This window comes from Pyrgilauda ruficollis, unplaced genomic scaffold, assembly GCF_017590135.1.
Source record: "Pyrgilauda ruficollis isolate IOZ18807 unplaced genomic scaffold, ASM1759013v1 scaffold12, whole genome shotgun sequence".
NCBI classification, from domain to species: domain Eukaryota; kingdom Metazoa; phylum Chordata; class Aves; order Passeriformes; family Passeridae; genus Pyrgilauda; species Pyrgilauda ruficollis.
This window is the reverse complement of record NW_024510321.1, coordinates 4,283,333-4,302,098: the sequence shown is the minus strand read 5'-3', so window position 1 is coordinate 4,302,098 and position 18,766 is coordinate 4,283,333. Positions and strand designations below refer to the sequence as shown.

At 41.1% G+C, this 18,766-nt stretch overlaps 1 protein-coding gene across 1 annotated transcript; it reads right to left on the bottom strand.

The window, feature by feature from the left end:
* Positions 1–16,946: 16,946 nt before the first annotated feature.
* LOC121365043 lies at positions 16,947–18,757 on the bottom strand. The gene is made up of 3 exons (XM_041488909.1): positions 18,155–18,757; positions 17,494–17,610; positions 16,947–17,108 (listed from the first exon to the last, which is right to left on the bottom strand). The coding sequence occupies exons 1-3, from the start codon at positions 18,644–18,646 to the stop codon at positions 16,947–16,949; spliced, it is 771 nt and encodes a 256-aa protein (XP_041344843.1). The 5' UTR covers positions 18,647–18,757.
* Between the last annotated feature and the right edge of the window lie 9 nt (positions 18,758–18,766).

Genomic DNA, 18,766 nt, shown 5'->3' with positions numbered 1-18,766 from the left:
TAATAGAGGATTAAAGTGGTAGGCATCCTCTCGGCTACAGCAGGATTTAACAAATACCTGTGAATGAAACGTTCAAAAGGACTCCAAGGCAAAGTTTGACTGCAACTTGGAGTGTGCACAGAGGGAAAAGAGAAAGCAGTCCAGGATCATGTTATTCATCTGATTGCAACGGGCTCTGTTTTCAGCGCTGCCCCCAGGGCTTTACCTGATCTATCCAAATAAGTCTGCCCTTCCCACCCTGCAATCATTCATACATAAACAACTCTAAATACTTTTCTGACTGTTCTGCCAGTTTCAGTTCTTCTTGCTTATTCAGTGCCCGCTCTCCTGCCAAAACAACAAACTGAGCTCATGTGGGTTGTGGTTGGGGACAGAGGCAGGCAACAGTGGTCTGCCCATTTCCTTTGTTTTCAGTGTTTCTCTTTGGCCTTTCCTTGGGTAGAATCCAAGGGATGGATCATTGCTGGTTCCATCATGATGCAGACGGAACAGACATCACTTGTCAAACAATGACAGCTTTATGAAGCTTAACAATCTCAGCCAAAGTCTTGATGCTATCATCAGTCATGTCTTTCTTCCCAGTCCCTGCAGGTGACTGCAGCTGGCAGCAGATCTTTTGACAGTCAGATTCTCTATATTATCTCTTTTGGACCAAGCCTTTAAATAATTGGACAGGAAAATCTGGGAAAGAGATATGCTGTTTCAAGGCATAAATAACATCGTGCTGAGTGCTACAGAAAGCTTTTATTTAATTTAGTTTGATTTGGTTCAAATGTGGTCATTTGGTTTGGCCTCCAACCATGATTTCTGTAGATTTATGCTCAGTTTCTTCTTAGACCACTGACTGTCATATCCAAATCATTTCACTGTACCTGCATTCCTCAGCTCTTCAGTGGGAATAAGATGTTCTTTACTTACAGGAAATGGAGATAGTGATGGGATAAGGAGTTTGTGAGATTTTCTTATTTTCTAGTAATAGAGATCCATATACATAACTGAAATACAGGGCTGAAATGCCAAGAGTCTTTGCTTCTAACAACAAAGAAATGTGGAGAGTATTGCTGATACTCTGCCATCAACTTGTGTGTTCCACCCCGTGGAGAAAGCCAGACCATGCAAAGTTAAAACTATTTAAGCGATCAGAGATCAAGTGAACTTAAGTTTTGGGTAGTCTGTCTGACAAAGTCACTGTGATGGTGACACTTATAAGGAAGAAATGTTTTACACTGAGGGTGGTGAGGTACTGGCACAGGTTGCCCAAAGAGGTGGTGGATATCCCATCCCTGGAAACATTCAGGGTCAGCTTGGATGGGGCTCTGAGCAACCTGGTCTGGTTGAAGATGTTCCTGATTGTTGTTGGGGCTAGATAAGCTTTAAAGGTCCCCTCCAACCCAAACCATTCTATGAGTGTGTGCTTACAAGAAGTTTAATTCTTCAATTTCCTTTTAGCCAATTGTGATGATGACTCAGAGCTTCATTTTAGGTCACAAAGTATTTTTGATAGTGATCAACTTCACCTTTTAATCTGTACATATTAGCTCAAGGCTGTTTGTTTCCTTCCAACACACCAAAAACATTCACCTAAATGGAAAAAAATTTAAAAAAAGTATAAAAAAAGAAGGAAAAGAACCTCGACCAAGGACACACACACATTCACATTTGCCCTTTTTTATTCTCCCACCCTTTTTCATAAAGGGGCAACTGCAGCTACCTGGCTTTTTCTGGAATGTAATCTGGGAGGTGATTTCATTTTTCCTGTGGTAAGAGGAACAGCAGACTCCTAGCAGCAACAGCATCCTGCCAGCTAGTGCTGCCACCAGAGTATCAACAGGAGCTGTGAGCCTGAGGATGAGCAGCTCCCCAACAGCTCCAGATCAGGGGCAGTAAAGCTGCATTTGATGGTTTGACCTGTGGCATTTTATGATATTTATTTGCTTCCCAGAAGTCTGGGAGGCTCTGGATTCCTTGGCGTCTGGCTGAGCCAGGAAGATAGATTAACTGAAGGACTGTGACTGTTTTGTCTTGGGTGAGGCCTTGTGGGCAGCCAGCTGTTTTATTTTGTGTATTGCACAAAAGGTTCCTTTAAATCTGTGTGTTCTAGGGATGAAGACTTGGAAGTGAGATGGTAAACTGGGAATTTTTTTTTCCTTACACAGCAACCTTCACTAGCCAGCATTATTGGCAAAAGCAGACAGAAGAGAGAAATTCTCTCAGAGCAGTGCTTGTGCACACTGCCCTGCCATGGAAAGTTTAAACCAGGAGGGTCAGTCCAATATGGTGCTAAGGGCCTGATTATAAAATTCACTTGCTGCCTGTTCCTGGCTGTTAGAGGTCACTGCTGGAGCCATGTAATATGCTGAACACACTGAAGTTCTGATAGTCAGGATCCAGAAATCTAACGCTGTAGCTGGACTAAAATTACCACCTTATGTGTACACAGGGAGCTCTGCTGACTTCAGTGAGACAAAAGCATTCACCTAGAATTAAATGCTTATCTGTTTGCAGATAGTAGATAATGGGTGTCCTCCTGTCAGGAGACAGCCTGCACAAAGCCAGGAGACACTGTGGGCTCAGTGATATTTGTGCTAACCACATGCAGTGGGCTTTCTTAGTTCATCCTTTTATAGTGCCATGCTCCTGTAACACAGTTCTTACTTTCTTTCACATTTTAACCAGAAAAATTATGGTGTGCTCTCTGCAGTATAGCTCTTCCTGCCAAAGCTGCCTCAGAACAGAAGGAAAAGCCAGCTTTGCTTTTCCAGCTATGGCTTTTTTAAAACATTTTTGTCTCAATCTGTTAGGCTTCCAGAGAATGTTCCATGGATATGTAGCATATTATGTTATTACTGCATTCTATCTATGTTAAACCCTTTATCATTCCATGGCCCTTTGAAACAGGGAAGGCTTGTAAGTCCTGGTTTACAAATGAGAAAACAGTAGCACAGCACTTAACCCCTGTAAGACTTCTCTTGGGCAAAATTCCCACATGGGAAGAGCCCATTGCCTTCTCTGTCCTTGCCTCATACCACTCATGTCAGGGATGTGGATGAACCACTTGGGATTGTGTCCATGCTGGAGACAGGGGCCAAGGAGATACAACCAGACCTGCTCCCACATATTTCAATAAAAACTGTGAGCACACAGTACTCTGGAAAGGGGGATCTTAAGTGATTTGGAGTAGGCGCCCTCTAACTGCTTTTAAGAAAACTGCTAGAGATTTTGCTATTTGTATATGTCTTGACCTGTTTTTGTTTTTTTATGCAGTAATGACAAAAATTCTGATAAACATATTAGTAAGTTAATGAATAATTTTCTTAACAATGTTGGCCTTCAGATTGCCATTAGGATGCATTTAAGCTAATAGAATGGTCTCAGAATTCTTATTCCAGCTTCCTTGCACACCTGTCTGTCTGTACTGATCAAATCTTTGAGGTTTTCCTCACAGCTGTTAAGATATAGAAACTTAATGTCATGTGTGCATATGTTGTACAGCTAGGTTAAAGTCCATACAGCTAAAAGAAACTTAGGTCTCAGGTTTCCAGGTTTATATATAGATTATTTTTTCTGATGCAACAAAATGAAAAACAAACACATAAAGCATGTGGACCCATCCCAAACTGCAGGTGAACACACTTTAAACCCCAAGACAATGTAAACAGAAAAATGCTTGCTACGTTCAGGCTTCTGTCCTAGATTCACCCAGGCAGTTCCAAACTGTTTTGGCTTTTCCTGTCAAGTTTCTGGATACACTTAGATAACTGATATCTCACTAATGTATTAAATGAAATATATAATACTAGAGAATCTCACCGGTATAAGTTGAGATGTAATTTATATTGTAGTGTAAAAACTGACATTGCACTGGTGACTCAATCTCCAACCCCTCCATTACTTCGCTGTTTGCTGCTGCTTGGACTAAAACTTGCTGAGCAAGTGTAGCTTTTCACCCCAGGAATTTTTGCTGTCTGCCAGTGGCTCAGGCCTTGCAACTCAGTGGTAAATTTCCCTTGTGACTTGAGCAAGTCCCACAGTTGGTGTGCAATAAATATTCCAAGAGTTTGCCATTTACCCCCCAAGATCCACAATGCTGAAAGGAGTGCTGAATTCATATACCACCTGTGCAGAATCTGTTTTATCACTAGAGAAGATCTGGGGATAAAACAATACTTAAACCCATAAGATTTTCAATAATGGAAAAAAATTACAAAAATATACAGGATGGATCACTAGGATTATGTTTGCCAATAAAGCCCTTTCACAGTTGTTCCAACATCTCATGCAGTAGGAGGCTGACATGGTGATTAGTTTCTGCTGTCCACATCAGATTTGGCTCACCTAGAAAACTTGAGAGCTGCCTTTTTCATGTCCTAGTGATAAAGAGGTTACTCAGAGTCTGGAATAGCTGTTCCAACCTGGAGCAGAATATCTTGTCACCTACCCCTGATAGCACTTTCCCTTATCTCTTACAATAGGGCACTCAAATTAATGAAGGAGATAAGGTCATTAGTGTACTCTGTAAAAGCCTTATTTTCCTGTTGTACAGTTTGACTAGAACATATTCTTGGTTTCAGTTTTGATTTTGTTTTGGTTTTCGTTGGGTTTTTTTTTCCCTTACAGGTCCCTTCAGACAGTTTTTGCAAATCATAGTGTATAAATATATAATGTGCAATTCATAAATAATAAATTATTATTATAATTCCATTTCAAAATACAGATGAAATTTGCTCATTTTTTTTAATTCATTGCAATTAATTTTTTTAAAATTTAATGAAGATAAATGGATGGCAAAAATGGGAATTGAAGTGTTTGGAAGTTTCAAGTTTCTAGGAACTCTTAATTTCAAGGGCCTTTTTCCTCCTTAGCCCCAGATTAGCAGAGAGATGGGAGAGTTTAGCCACCAGATATATTAAACACAACACCCAAGTGCTCTCTGGTTTTGTGTGCAGGGTTGGGTATGGGAGTGTAGAGCCCTCAGACCTTTACACCTCTGCTGTCACCTTTCTCAGGTGTTTTTACTTTGTGTGACTTTGAACCTGGTACAGAATAAACATGTTCCCAGCACGGTGTGAAGCCCTGCAACACAGTCCTCCTTGCATTAACATTGCCTCTACCAGACATAACAGTACAAAGTTCAGGCAGCTTGTTGAAGGCTGAACTGGTCTGTTCTAATACAATTTTCTTTATCTTATCAAAAGTCCCCCAATGAGCTGGTGAGTCCAGACTGCTTCTTGGTCTCTGGTTCCTTGGCTCAGTCTCTGTCTTCAGGCTGCATGAATCAGTTTGCAGTTCTCTGGCTGCTGTTTTCTAATTATCTGCCTATTTTTCTCTAATCACTTTCATCTGTAACTATACGTTAGGAATATTTTGGTTCACAAAGCTCTGACTTGCCTTAATCCATTTCAAAATAAAACATTCCTCTCTCACATTTTCCTAGTTCTGAATGTAGCCACAAAAATTTTGATTGCAGCGTTTAATTACTTACCCTGACCATTCTGAGTTCCCTGCCACCTCATTTTCTATGCACAAAATCATATTAAATTTGTTTGCTGTTCCCCACTTACAACTTCTACATCCTCAAAATGGTAATTGGTATTAATTAGCAATTGCAGCTTCATAGGGACAGTCAGAGCTGTGGTCAGCACCAGTAGCCTGAAGCAGTGGGTTGTAAACTTGGCCCATGACATTTATTACATCTCTTAGATCTGAGAACTGTTCAAATCACAGTTTAAGATCATTACAGACAGTTTGTTCAGACTTAAGTGAGGCTGGTGGGTGCATGTCAAATGCCAGCATGGGACTACTACAAAATAAAAATCATTTTCATATGTTTAGTTCCAGTTTTATTTCTCATGATGTGTGGCTAGCGGCTCATTTCTTCTGAAAGGCCTGTCTTTGGCCACTTACTTTCCAGCTGACCTTATAAGATTGCACTGTGTGCCTGAAAAATCAATTTAAAAAGAACTGAAATACACTTCCATTATATATTAACACGTGTCCTTGTAAAGAAAGGCCGTGATCTGAGTATGCAAAAGCTAATAATTGACTAACTTGTGGTGCCATACTATTTGTTCTATTTATTTTCTTTGCAAAAAGCATGCAAACCCTTCACAGGGACACGGAAAAAATCTGCAGAACACCCACACCAAGTTTAAATGGGCACATTTTAAATGTTGAGCAATGATTATCAGTTTACATCACCAAGGCTGCAAAACTCTTCTAACAAAAGAGAAAATTCAGATTTTATATGTTCATAGTAGTGCATGAAAAATAGGTTTACTTTGGCTCATTGTAAGACTTTAAAAAAACCAGCAACTCCAGATCTAATGTGATAAAGGCACATGAAACGACAGGTTTGTGGTTTTGTGTTACAAGGGACAAGTTCAGCACTTGACTTCAGGAAGTTTCTGAGTGCTCCATGTGGCATCCAACAGTTACTCAATGTGTCTGCAAGCCGCTGGAACACTGAAGCTCAGCAGTGACATTTGTCTCAGAGCAGAAAGTCCTTTTGGTCACTTGGGGGGACAAAGAGGACAATGCATTCCTGTGTCAGCTGTGTGGCAAGGGGGACATGGCCTGGAACTGTCATATCCAGTGGCAGCTGAGAGCTGATTTGGCCTCCACTCTTTGTTTGTCTTCCTTAACTTGTCTGCAGTCTTTTGTACTCCTTTTCCTGCAATAAGAATTGCCCTGTGCCCTGGAAGTATTTCACTTCCACAGATGTTATACCACAGGACTATTTTTTCCCTAAGCTATTTCACTATAGTGATCTTTCATAGAATTATTACCATAGAATAGCCTGGGTTAGAGGGGACTTTAAAAATGTAGTACATTACAAGAGCAGTACATGCTCTTGTAAATAGCCTCTCTCCATGTTTTTTGTGGGCTCCCTTCAGGTGTTGGATGGCTGCAATTAGGTGACCTCAAAGCCTTCTCTTTTCCAGTCTAATTGGTATAATTTTGAGAATAATTTTGAGTTTCTATGCTCATGGTGGTGCCACACCTTCTTTGGTTTCACTGTACTTCCAGAACCTCTGAAAAAGTCTCATAATGCTCAGAACTATCTCACAGTCTGTAGGACTGAGGTCAAAATGAGTCACTCTTGCCCTTTCTCAGTCATTTTTGGGACAACTCACCTTTCCTTCTGGGCAAGGATATACATTCTTGGAAAACATCAGAGGACTTGGAGCGTTTGAATAGTTAACTTCTATTCACATTGTTGTAAGGGAATAATGGTCTTTCACCCAAATGACTACATTCTTTAATTCAGTTTATAACTCACAATGACCATGAGAGATGAGCTAATCTGTGGTGCTTCCAATTCCAGCTTTGTAGCTTGAGAGCACCAAGATTTAAGGGTTCCTTTTTTTCCCTCTGACTGAGTTAAGCTGGGGGTTGTATTTAAACAATGTAATGACAGGGCAGACCCAGCCCTGTATCCAGCTGAGAATTAGACACTAATCTTTTAGTAGTCATACCTCATTTGGCCTAATTCTCAGATTAACATTTACATTCTGGGTGGGAACATATTCCAATCACCTGTTATTGACCCTGTTATCATATTGAATATAATCCCTTTTGTTAATATATTGCCATTACCTTTTTTGACTGTTTCTCTTATTCCAGAATTTACTTGCTCTTATCCATAAGAAACCTATAGGCAAATACCTATTCCAGAACTTACTTGCTCTTATCCATAAGAAACTTCTTCCAATTCTAAATGTTTTCATTACTTTTGTTTTTTTTTAATATTTTTTCTTACAGCAACTTTAAATTTTAGCTAAATTGATTTGGCAGAGAACACTCTCAGAGTCAGGCTGATGCTTTCTGAAAGAGCTTATGAATCTGTAATTCCAGTGCTCTCCCGTTTTCTTCAAGGAGAAAGTACATGTTTCCTCCTGCCCAGCACTCCTTTGATACCAAGAGCTATTTATTTGCTTAGAGCAACTCTTCAGTTTTGGGAGTTTCTTTTAATTTTGCCTTTGCATCTTGAAAGATGTGGTCTCTCATAGCAGATATTAAAGAGAAATTCAGCACATACTACCCAGGAGCAACATTGCTACTAATTGCTTACCCAGAGGATAAATAATAAAGCAGCTTTACTGTGAAAAGAATTAATGAGGAACATAATTTTTTATGGATAAGAAAATTGTATCATGCACTCAACTTTACCACTGAAGCTTTAATTTTTTGTGTGATTTGGTGATAAATATTTGTGTGACCTTTGATGTGTACTTGGCTGGGTATTGGGATTCCCTCAGCTTCTCTTTTAGTGTTAATGAGCAGAATGCACTAAAAATATTTTTCCTGAACTTGCCCTAATTTTTGGGACATGAGTACTCTGGTGAGACTAAGCCTTTTGCTAAGGGATTACTGTTAGATTCTGCAGACATGAATGGCAAAAGTTGTTGCTTTATCTCCAAAAACCTTAAAATAAACTGAGTTTCCACTCCCAGGAGTGTAAGTCTTCCTGATGAGCTGAATGACAGCAAACCTCACATACAGCATAAATGTTTTCCAAACACCAAAAAGTAAATTCTGAGTATTAACAGCCCAAGAGTGACATTTGACTATTCCATTAAATCAACCACATTGTACCAAATATTTTATATTTTATTTTGGCAGTGAAATAATATTTGTTGAATATGGATCCTCAAGGCCTAATGAAAACAAAACTTCTGTTATGATAAGATTGCAGGATTAGCCTCAGCTTTAGTAATTAATGGCCTACTTCCAGCAAATTTCATATGGAATGCTTGAGACTGGTTTGAGATATATATGCCACATATGTTTATGTCTGCATATCAACAATTTTGTATCTTTAACATGGTATAAAATTAGACCTGTTTATGGTGGGTTTTATATATGGGTGGTCCTCCTATATTCTTAATTAGTTTTACATAATTTAATTACTCTTGTAGTATATGCAGTCAAAATACAAATGTGTTACAGTCCTGATTTGAAGTTCCCAGACACAAAGTGCTCGTCATTATAATCTTCTAGATATTAAATACCAGCTAAGATATTCATCACTCTGATAATTCAGAATAACTGATAATTTTATTAGTTCAGATAGTAAAATAATGCTCAGTGGAGCTTACTACCCTACAATAAAAATATCTTCCACATGATCAGCCTCGTGCCATCAGGAGCAGTGTGGATGGGCATGAGGAAATTTGACAGGAGGATGACTGCTCTCTCCCTCCTTTTCCCCAAGCTCTTGTGGTCCCAGAGCAAGACCCAACTGAGGCTCTTGGGACCACTCAGCTCATGGTCAGCTCCCAGTGGAAATGGGTCTTGTGTGGACCACAGTAATGCTGGGAATAAAGAACATATTTCACTCAGCTTAAGAGAGCCTCCCACATTTCCCACCCACATTTTTATGCACACCAGAAAATAAAATAAATTTGTATTTAGTTAGAAGACCATAAAGTCAAGATTATACCCTTCCTGTCATCTGTGAATCTTACAGAGATGCTTGCAGAAACAGAAATCAATTGCATCTCACCTGATATAGGACTTTATGATTTTTTCAGTCATCCCCCTGCCCTTCACCCTCCTCCAGTACATAAGTTTTGTGCCCTTCCTGCACATGATTCCTGATTTTATTCATCCAGCAGTAGCATTTTTGCACACTTTGTGGCAGACTTCCTTGGACTGTAGAAGTGGATATGATCTGACATCAGTTCTTTCCAAGCAGATCTCTGTATCCCATGTCTCATGATTCTAGCAGGCAATTGCACTCTATTGGTGCTCACTTTGTGTGAGCTTCTGACTGTGTCCTCATTCACTAAAACAAGAGATATTCCAGCTGGTGCTTGTATTTGTTTGGCTCTCTAAGCTGATTGTTGTAGAAACAGTAAAGACCATGTATAGGGAAGTCAATTTGACTTCAAGTAACCTAAATTCAAACTGTTCTCTGTGCTCTCCCTGCAGAGTTGAGTACCCAGAGAGCTGAGAGAACTGGCTGCTTTCTGCTGAAATTTACTAAGTTGGCCCAACATGGGGACCTATCAGCTCTTACAAAGGTAAGAGCTACTTTGTTTTTATTTTATCGAGGATATTCAGTAGAAAATACTCTGTTTGCATGGCCAGCATAACTTTGAGGATTCATGTTAACTACCTTTTGCCTTCCTATGTTAATTCATATCTATCTGGGAATATTACAACTATAACCTCTTAATCAGTAACAAAACACAATCAATTAATAATTTTGTTTGTTTTGTTGTCTGTCTTCAACACCTGGAAGTTCTCCTTGAGCCATTCCTTTTCTTTTAACTCTTTACCTTCAATGTATCTGCTGAGCTTGCACATCTCTCTAATGTTACCTTGTAATTTTTCATTTAAAGACTCTAAAGTACAGGTACTTTGCATAATAAGACATAATCAAAATTTTAGTTGAGAATAAAATAATAATCTTAATGAAGCTACACTGAATTACATTAACTATTTTTAGGAACTCTTTGGATTCATTGTGGGGATCACTTCTATATTCTAGGGTCATTTCTAGGTATTTGTTGCTTCTAAAGCTCTTCTGATAAGATTTTAGACCCTCTTCTTAAGAAAAACACTAAAAATAAAATTATTTTGAGATATTTTGAAACAAAAGTTCTTCCTGACATGAAATTATGTTATCATAAACCTTTCATTATGGACATTTTCACCATTTTCTAACACTGTTAGTTAGATTCTCCTGGCTTTAGAATCTGACTGCATTTGTTAAATTTGTTAAATCTGCACTTGCTATCTTATATATATACTTATTTTGTAATTACATCAATGCTATGGTAATGTACAATCTGCAGTCTTTAACTGGATAAATCCCTCACCTTTCATGTGTCAGAATGATTTGCCAATAATCATGACCCTTGGTACCTTCATCATTGCACATCTGAGATTCCTCCTTGTACAGCTCATTTTCTGCCAAAACAGGAGCAGTATAATGGGAGCTGTGTTGGCCTTCTCCTATGGAAGTGGTCTGCTGACAGGCATTGAAAGGACTGAGAAACAACTGTAGTTTAGTTTTCAGAAAGCCCAGGCATGCAGGGAAGCCAGGATCTAACATTTCCATCCTCATGGCACAGGTCTGAGCTGCAGATCTCAGACGGTACAGCAAGGCTTTTAGGAAAACTCTTACCTGTCAGACAGGGCAGCCGTGACCTGGCTTCCTACTGGCAATGCTCCCTGACTGGTGTTAATTCCTGAACCATGCCTTGGCAGGGTCTTGGAGAGCTGCAAACAGCCTGAGCCAAAGCTCTGCAGGGACTGAGAACAGTTCAACAATCAGAGCAGTTCCAGGACATTGCTCAGGCCTGTGCTCTGGTGCTCTGGTTTGCTGGTGGAGATGACAGTTCTGAGCCACCTTTCCTACATGTCACCTTTTGTCCTGGGGAGATGTCATCTTGGATCTGCATGAATTCACACTGAACACCTGCTCATCATGCTTGTCTGCTCCCATCACACATGGAGAAGCAGAAAAACAAATCCTGCAGCACCTCAATTACATAGAGTAGATACCTGGGATCAAAAAAAGCTGTTGGCATTGTTGCAAACAAGCCTAGTTAAGACTGTGCTCTTAGTACAAGAGAAATACAATTCATTTATGAAAACAAGCAGGAGTTGCCATTCACCTCTCATGCTTTTCAGATGTTTGGTTCTTATTGCACACATTGTGATATCCATAGGTCCTGGATACCAAGGTGTAGCCAAGCAAAGTTTTGGAGCATTCTGATCTTTTGGAAGCCATTATGCAGAGGAGGTTTCATGTCATTCTGCTCTTTCTTCTTTTTTCAGTCCTCTTGTCTCATCCATAAACTATCACCTTCTCATTGATTCTTCACACATAATGGAATTTCTGGGGCTCTCCTGTTTTTAGCTACTACCAGATGAGAGAAGATGTTTGGGTTGTTTTACAATTTTGCCTCCCCTAAAGGGAATCTTGCCACTGGCCTTGGCCAGAGGTCAAGTGGAGAACGCTGATGATTGCTTTGGAGACCTCACCTTTTTTTCCATCTGCACCACCAAGCAGTGACAGAGTCATGTTTCATTTATGAAAACAAGCAGGAGTTGCCATTCACCTCTCATGCTTTTCAGATGTTTGGTTCTTATTGCACACATTGTGATATCCATAGGTCCTGGATACCAAGGTGTAGCCAAGCAAAGTTTTGGAGCATTCTGATCTTTTGGAAGCCATTATGCAGAGGAGGTTTCATGTCATTCTGCTCTTTCTTCTTTTTTCAGTCCTCTTGTCTCATCCATAAACTATCACCTTCTCATTGATTCTTCACACATAATGGAATTTCTGGGGCTCTCCTGTTTTTAGCTACTACCAGATGAGAGAAGATGTTTGGGTTGTGTTGCAATTTTGCCCCCCCTAAAGGGAATCTTGCCACTGGCCTTGGCCAGAGGTCAAGTGGAGAACGCTGATGATTGCTTTGGAGACCTCACCTTTTTTTCCATCTGCACCACCAAGCAGTGACAGAGTCATGTATTGGAGCAGTCTCATCCCCTCCACTCCAGAAGGAAAGTGCTGTTCTTGCCCACTGTCCTGTCTGAAGCCAAGCACACTCCATGCCAAGGAATAAATTCTGATATTATCACACAGAGAAGGCTCACAGAAAGTGTGCTTGTAATTCTTCAGCTCTCTGAATTCTTCACAGTGAACTGGGAAGAACATGGAAGTACTTTCAGATTCGTGCTGCTGAAAACACTTTTTGTTCTTATGCCCACACATACCTGGTAGAACCATGTCTCTGCCTCCTTTAAACATTCTTCCAGCTAATGTACTGCATTATGCATATTATTGGAAAAGAAAATGAAAAGCAGACTCCTCTTGAATTCTATCTGTAATTCTCTGTGTTAATTTGCACAACTGACAAAAATCACTCAATATGGGAAATGAATCTTTTCTCACTGGTTTTGCATATAATCTGTTATATTAAATTTTGATTGAGGTTATCTGTCTAACTTGTAGGCCTACATATGCAAATCAAAGGTTCCAAGTATTCTGTTTGGCTAACAGCCAGAAATTCTGACTCACCATCAGTAGAAAACACAAAAGAAATTTTCCTGTGTCAGTAAGGAGGAAATTAGCTACTTTAAAAAGTCTTTTTCATTGTTTCTTCATGACTTTTAAGTACTAAGAAAACTTGAGGCTGAACAGCATCGTTCCAGTTAATGGAAATTTTTTTTATATATAGAAACCAATATAAAAAGATAATGTCTCATAAGGTACTTCAATCTTTGGAAGGCTCTCCTGGCTCTCAGAACCAACAGAGATTGTGTGAACTTTGAAAATCAGCCTCAAAGTTTTTTATCAATGTGTTGTGGTTCAAACAAGAAAATGTGCTTCCATGTTGGTACCTAGTCAGGTCTCCCAGCTGCTTTCTAGCAGAGATGAGAGTTCTTTATTTACTCTTACAGTGTAGTGATACAAATGAGAAACAGAACTTACCTGTTGACACAGTCTATAGAACTGTGCTGGCACTAATGCCACCACGCAGTGGGGTTCAGGTCACAGCACCGTGCACCATCTGATTTCCACTGATTTCCAGTGCCTGCATTTCCTGTGGGGTCAGTGCTGTGCAGCATGAGGGCAGCCTCGTGGGGATTGTGGTTCTGGAGCCATGAAGATGGGACACAGAGAGACAAGCACTGCAGTTGCCAAACAGGGAGCCTCCTGCCAGTCCTTGCTCCAGTGTCCATGCCTTCTGTGTACCAAATACACCCATTCCACGGGCCTGCTCATTTTGAATGATGACTTCTGAAACTTTTTGATACACAGGATCAGTTGTCAAGATGGACAAGATCTGCAAGTGAAAAGGAAATAAACTCAAAAAACTGCCTCTTCCTTTGGCAGTTTGAGAGAAATTAGCAGTCAGGTTAAATTAGAGAAACAGCCTAGAAAGGTCGTATGAAACTGCTCCTCTGTCACTTCCCCTCCTCTGCACTGTGATGCAGGTGAGAAGACATCCCAGTGACTCAGTGGATGAAGCAGTGCAGCAGCTCTGGGGGAGTGCCCAGCAGCCAGCAGCAATTCTGGCAGGGATTCTGGGGACAGTGGGGACGGAGTTGCAGGGCAGACTGTGCTGCTGGGCCTCAGGTGACAAGAGAATCCATTGCAGTAACCACTTACCTACCAGAAGGTGTCTGACAGCCTGGAAAGGAAGCACAGCCACCTGTCCACACAACCTCTCTTTCAGCATAAATATTTGTCACTCTTTGCTACTGTTATGTTCCTGGAGACCTTCTGGGAACAAGAAGCTACTCTCATTAACCTCATTACTCACCTTGCTTCAGCCACTCATTCCTTCCTGGCAGATTTACAATTTCTCCTGCAAATTTCCCCACGGAAGGCAATTTTAATTGCAGTTTTGCTGCAAGCCATGCAATTTAGCTGTCTACAGGAATTTCCTCATGTTGGTCCTATGTTCTATTTGACTTGAAATATGCACCCTGCACTGTGCTGAGTGTCAGCAGGTAGCAGGTGTGTAGGCAGAGTGTGGGCAGACAGATGTCAGGGCTGTGTCCTCTCTGGTCTCTACAGAAGACTTGTGCAGGTACTATAGCATCCCAATACTGCATCAGGTTAATTAGATTGTACTGGTAATTAAGTTAAGGAGCCCTATGCAGCAGGGTCGAATTCAATCTAATAAATGTGTTGAACAGAAACCAAGCAATCTACTTCAAGCATGCTCAAAGAACTGAGTGGCAAATTGGAGAAGAGAGAAAGATGGAGAACAAAATCAGAAGGATGAGAATGAGAGGTGAAATGTGAAAAGAAAGGGACAGGCAGAGGAGGAAGTACAGAAACCAACATGGACAAATATTAACATAAGAAGAGAATAAAGAGAAAAATAGCTATTATAAAGCATAGTTAATGCTGGGATACTGAATACCAGTAACAGCCAGGCAAGGTCTTGGGCTTCCAGATTTCAAAATGTCAAAATGATTTTTAAGATCTTGTCTCTAAATCCTGGAAACATTTTAAAAAGGTTTGAAAGTCACAAATAAGAATATATGTATATATATACTTAAGAATAAATGTGGTTGACCTGAGAAATTACAATATTTACCCTGGTATGGAATACACACATTATTTGTGGTAGGAAAAGTAGTCACCCAAAATGAGACTTCTGCAGGGGTTTGTGCCTAAAGTATACCTACAGATTGCATGTGTGAAAAATCTACATCGAATGCTCACATTATGATTAATATATCATCTGCAGAGAAAGAATAATAGTTTTTTTTACAGATAGCTTTCTTTTTCCCCTCTGGTGCAATGTGTATGATATTACCAACAACAAACTATAAAGCATTACCAAAAAATGCTGGTTTTAATAATGAATTAAAACCCACCAACTCACATAGCTCTCCCCATATACCACTTTTATTTTTTTTTTTAATATGTTTTCTCAGTGAAATTTAAAGTCTTCACAAAATCTCTACATATTGCATGTGGAACCTCAGCACAAAAGTTTGCTGGTGCCATATTATTTTCCTTACAGCAACTATAATCAATAAAACCAAGGCTCAAAGAAAAGTTTTATGGCTATTTTATAAACTTAGGAATGTACTCAGGGAAATTTATTATGGAAAAATTGACTCAACCTGTATTTAAGGATTAATGAGGGCAAGTCCTGTGGCAGGGTGTAGCCCAAAACGTGCTGTTTCTGCTGAGTTACAGGTAGGGCTGAGTTATAACAGGGAACATTCAGGTGGTGTTGGGGAGAGGCAAAGCGTGGCTGGTGTGTTTGAAATGCTGCTCTGCTTTGCCCCCCTGAGGGCTCATGAAATGTGGACGTATTTGGGTGATAAATGTGATGCCCCATCCCTGGAAGTGTTCACAGCCAGGTTGCATGGAGCTCTGAGCAACCTGGTCTAGTGGAAGGTGTCCTTGCCCATGGGAAGGGGGTTGGAAGCAGATCATCTTTAAGGTCTCTTCCAATCCAAACCATTCTGTGATTCTATGATATTCTCCAAAGTGTTTTAGTACCAATTTGTCTGTGAAATCAGTAATTTAGATGCTTATATGCATCTGAAAATGTGGTTGTTGGCAGTGAAATTGATCAAAATAACTTAGATCTCATGAAAAGTATTTACAATGTTGTTTGTGCATATGCTGGATACGTTTACCCATGAAGGATAAAGAGCAAAGAGGCATAAAAACAGGGTGCCCTAATGTCTGAAATAATTGGTGATTATTTTGTAGCAGGGTCGTATTAACACTTGATTTTACAAGGAGTCAAGCTCTTGAAGTCTAGCAGCTGTAGGAGGATTTAGGCTTTGTTTTGTTGTTTGTTGTATTTTTTGTGGTTTGTTTTCTTTTTTTCTTCCTTTTTTTTTTTTTTTAACATGTCTCTAATCCTCAGAGCTGCAATGAAAAGTTTAAAAATATGACTGGAGAATCAAAGGTCATATTTGAGATCTTAGAGGGTCAAAGGGAAAAAATAATAAGGATAATTCCTTACTGTGGTATTCTGAAATGATAAACATGCTTAAGGCAATATCCTGATGGGGAGAGATTGATTTGTGATTTTTTTTATGTTTGGGAGTTTGGTCATGCTGCCTTTATGTCACTTTCTGAAACTTCTTTTACAATAATCACAATTATTCATACCAATAATCTAAAAAAAGGGAAGAATTAATTTAGATTTAAAATACTAAATGTAGAAAATAAATTATAATATTGTGGGAAACAATTCTGCATAAACAAGGGAAAGGAGTATTTATATGGTAGATTTTTTTCCACCTTGAATTAATTAATGAATTTAGTTAATTTAGTTAATTTAATGAAGAATGACCAGAAGATCTGCTTACAATACCAATTGCTAAAATCCTTCTAAAGAAATTCTACCTTTCCTTCCCTGACTTTTTTAACTTTCAAGACCACAGTAGCTAGAAAAAACCTTGTGACAGTTTTTTCATAGGCATGATTATTAGCATTTTTTTCATTTCTTTATTCCAGTCATTCCCATATCCCTTGGCAACAGCACTTTGTTGGCAGAGTTTATATAAATGCTGGGAGAAAGCAGGGAGATGTCCACATCCCTTCCTGAGCTGGTGTCAGTGATCTTGACCCCTGTTTCATTTCCATGACAGTCTGTAGGAACCTATAGGACAGTTGTCTGTTTCATTAAGGGGGTCATATTTTTATTTAATTCTGTATGGTTTTAGAGAAGTGGCTACAGGCTTTACACCCGACCGAGCTTTGCACCTGTTAAATACTGAGACTTCCAAAAGGAGGGAAATAAATCTAAATTCTTGTACTTTTTGATGATAACCACTGCGACCCTGTATTTTTTCAGAAGATAAGATTTTTGAGGAAAACTCTTCTGCCTTCTCTCCTCAATCGTTGTTTTACAGAATCCCCTAAGATTTGCTGGTAGTGATTACAGTGTCAGCTTTGTGAATTACACGCACATCTTTGAACCCAGGGAAAATCTGAGTTTAAGAGCTGTGATCAAAAGTCTGTGGCTGTAACGGGTTTGGCCTTACCCTCAAATTCAGGCAGTGTAAAAAGATCCAGAGACTGTCAAGGGAAGAAGAGCCACTTCTGACACAAACCCTCATATTTTGATGCAGCATGGATGCTTGTTTAAACCACCTGCTGTCCTAAAGAAAAGACGCCTCTCTGTCCTTGCTGTCCCAGACTCTCAGCCCCGGTGGCAGCAGGGGTGGCACTGCGGTGGGATTGCTCTGGGACAGCAGCACAGCCACAGGTGAAGGGATGTTGGAAGCTTTTCCTTCTCTGGGAGCCGGGGACGCCAAATCCATTCGCCCGCGGGGGCTGAGCCGCCTCTTTCGCTCGGCTGGATCTGCAAGAGAGCTGAAGGCTTTTTGGAGGGAGGGAGCGGAAAAATCTACGTTCAGGAGTGGACTGCGGCCCTCCCGGGCTTGGCACACGTTCCCTGCCAGCCCGGCAGAGGCAGGGCAGCCTGGGGTTTTGCCCAGAGGGAATGAAGCCTGGCGGGGCCCCCTCCTTGCCGGGCTGCGGGGAGCGGTGCCTCGGGGGAAAGAAATACCCCTCCCTCAGGGCACGGCCAGGAGAAACCCTGCGGGGAGGGAGGCGAGAAAACAGCCTGGGAGGTCGGGAGGGAGAGGAACCGCGCCGCCTTTGGGCGTTTTTGGCAAGGTGAAACGCAGCCTTTTCGCCCACCTCCGTGCTCCGGCAGCCCGGGGAATGCAGGCACAGCTCCAGCTGCTCTCCCCGCGCCGAGGGGCCGGCGGGGCGGCCCGGGGCGAGCGGCAGCCGGGGGAAGCGGCCGGACTGCGGGAAAGTTGCGTGGCAGCTCCTGGGGACCCTGCCGGGACTCTCGGAGCGCCCGGGCACCTCCTCCCATCCTCCTGCCCCCCTTCCCTCCCTCCCTCCCTCCCCGCTCGGGCTCCCCGCGGGACTCCCCAGTCTGCCAGGAGCGTCGCCCGAGCGCTTCCCCTTTTCGGGTTTTGTGGCCTTTGCGTGTCTGGGGGGTTGTTTTTTTATCTTTTTTTTTTTTTTTTTTTTTTTTTCTCTCTCTCTCTCTCTCTTTCGGTGAGAGTGTGGCCGAGCTGGGCGAGGGGAAGGAAACTTTCTCCCCCCCTCCCCCAGGATGCTCCGGATATTTTTGAAAGGGCGGAAGAGTGAGAAAGGGAGCAGCGTCGGTAAGGGCATCTCATGCTCTTGCGAAGGTCCCCCCTGACACCTCGCTGCTGGGATTAAAGACCGGAGCTGGAGAAACTCCTCCCCTTTCCTCGGCTTCTTTCTCCCCCCTCCCCTTGCTTCCCCCCCCCC

Excerpts from the sequence above, each read along its gene's own strand:
- LOC121365043 (XM_041488909.1), bottom strand. The coding sequence starts at position 18,646 with ATGCCCTTACCGACGCTGCTCCCTTTCTCACTCTTCCGCCCTTTCAAA. Across the intron at positions 17,611-18,154 it reads CGGGCTGCCGGAGCACGGAG|GACAGCAGGTGGTTTAAACA; the intron begins GTGGGCGAAAAG and ends TCTTTTCTTTAG. Across the intron at positions 17,109-17,493 it reads TACACTGCCTGAATTTGAGG|GTTCCTACAGACTGTCATGG; the intron begins GTAAGGCCAAAC and ends ACTGTCCTATAG.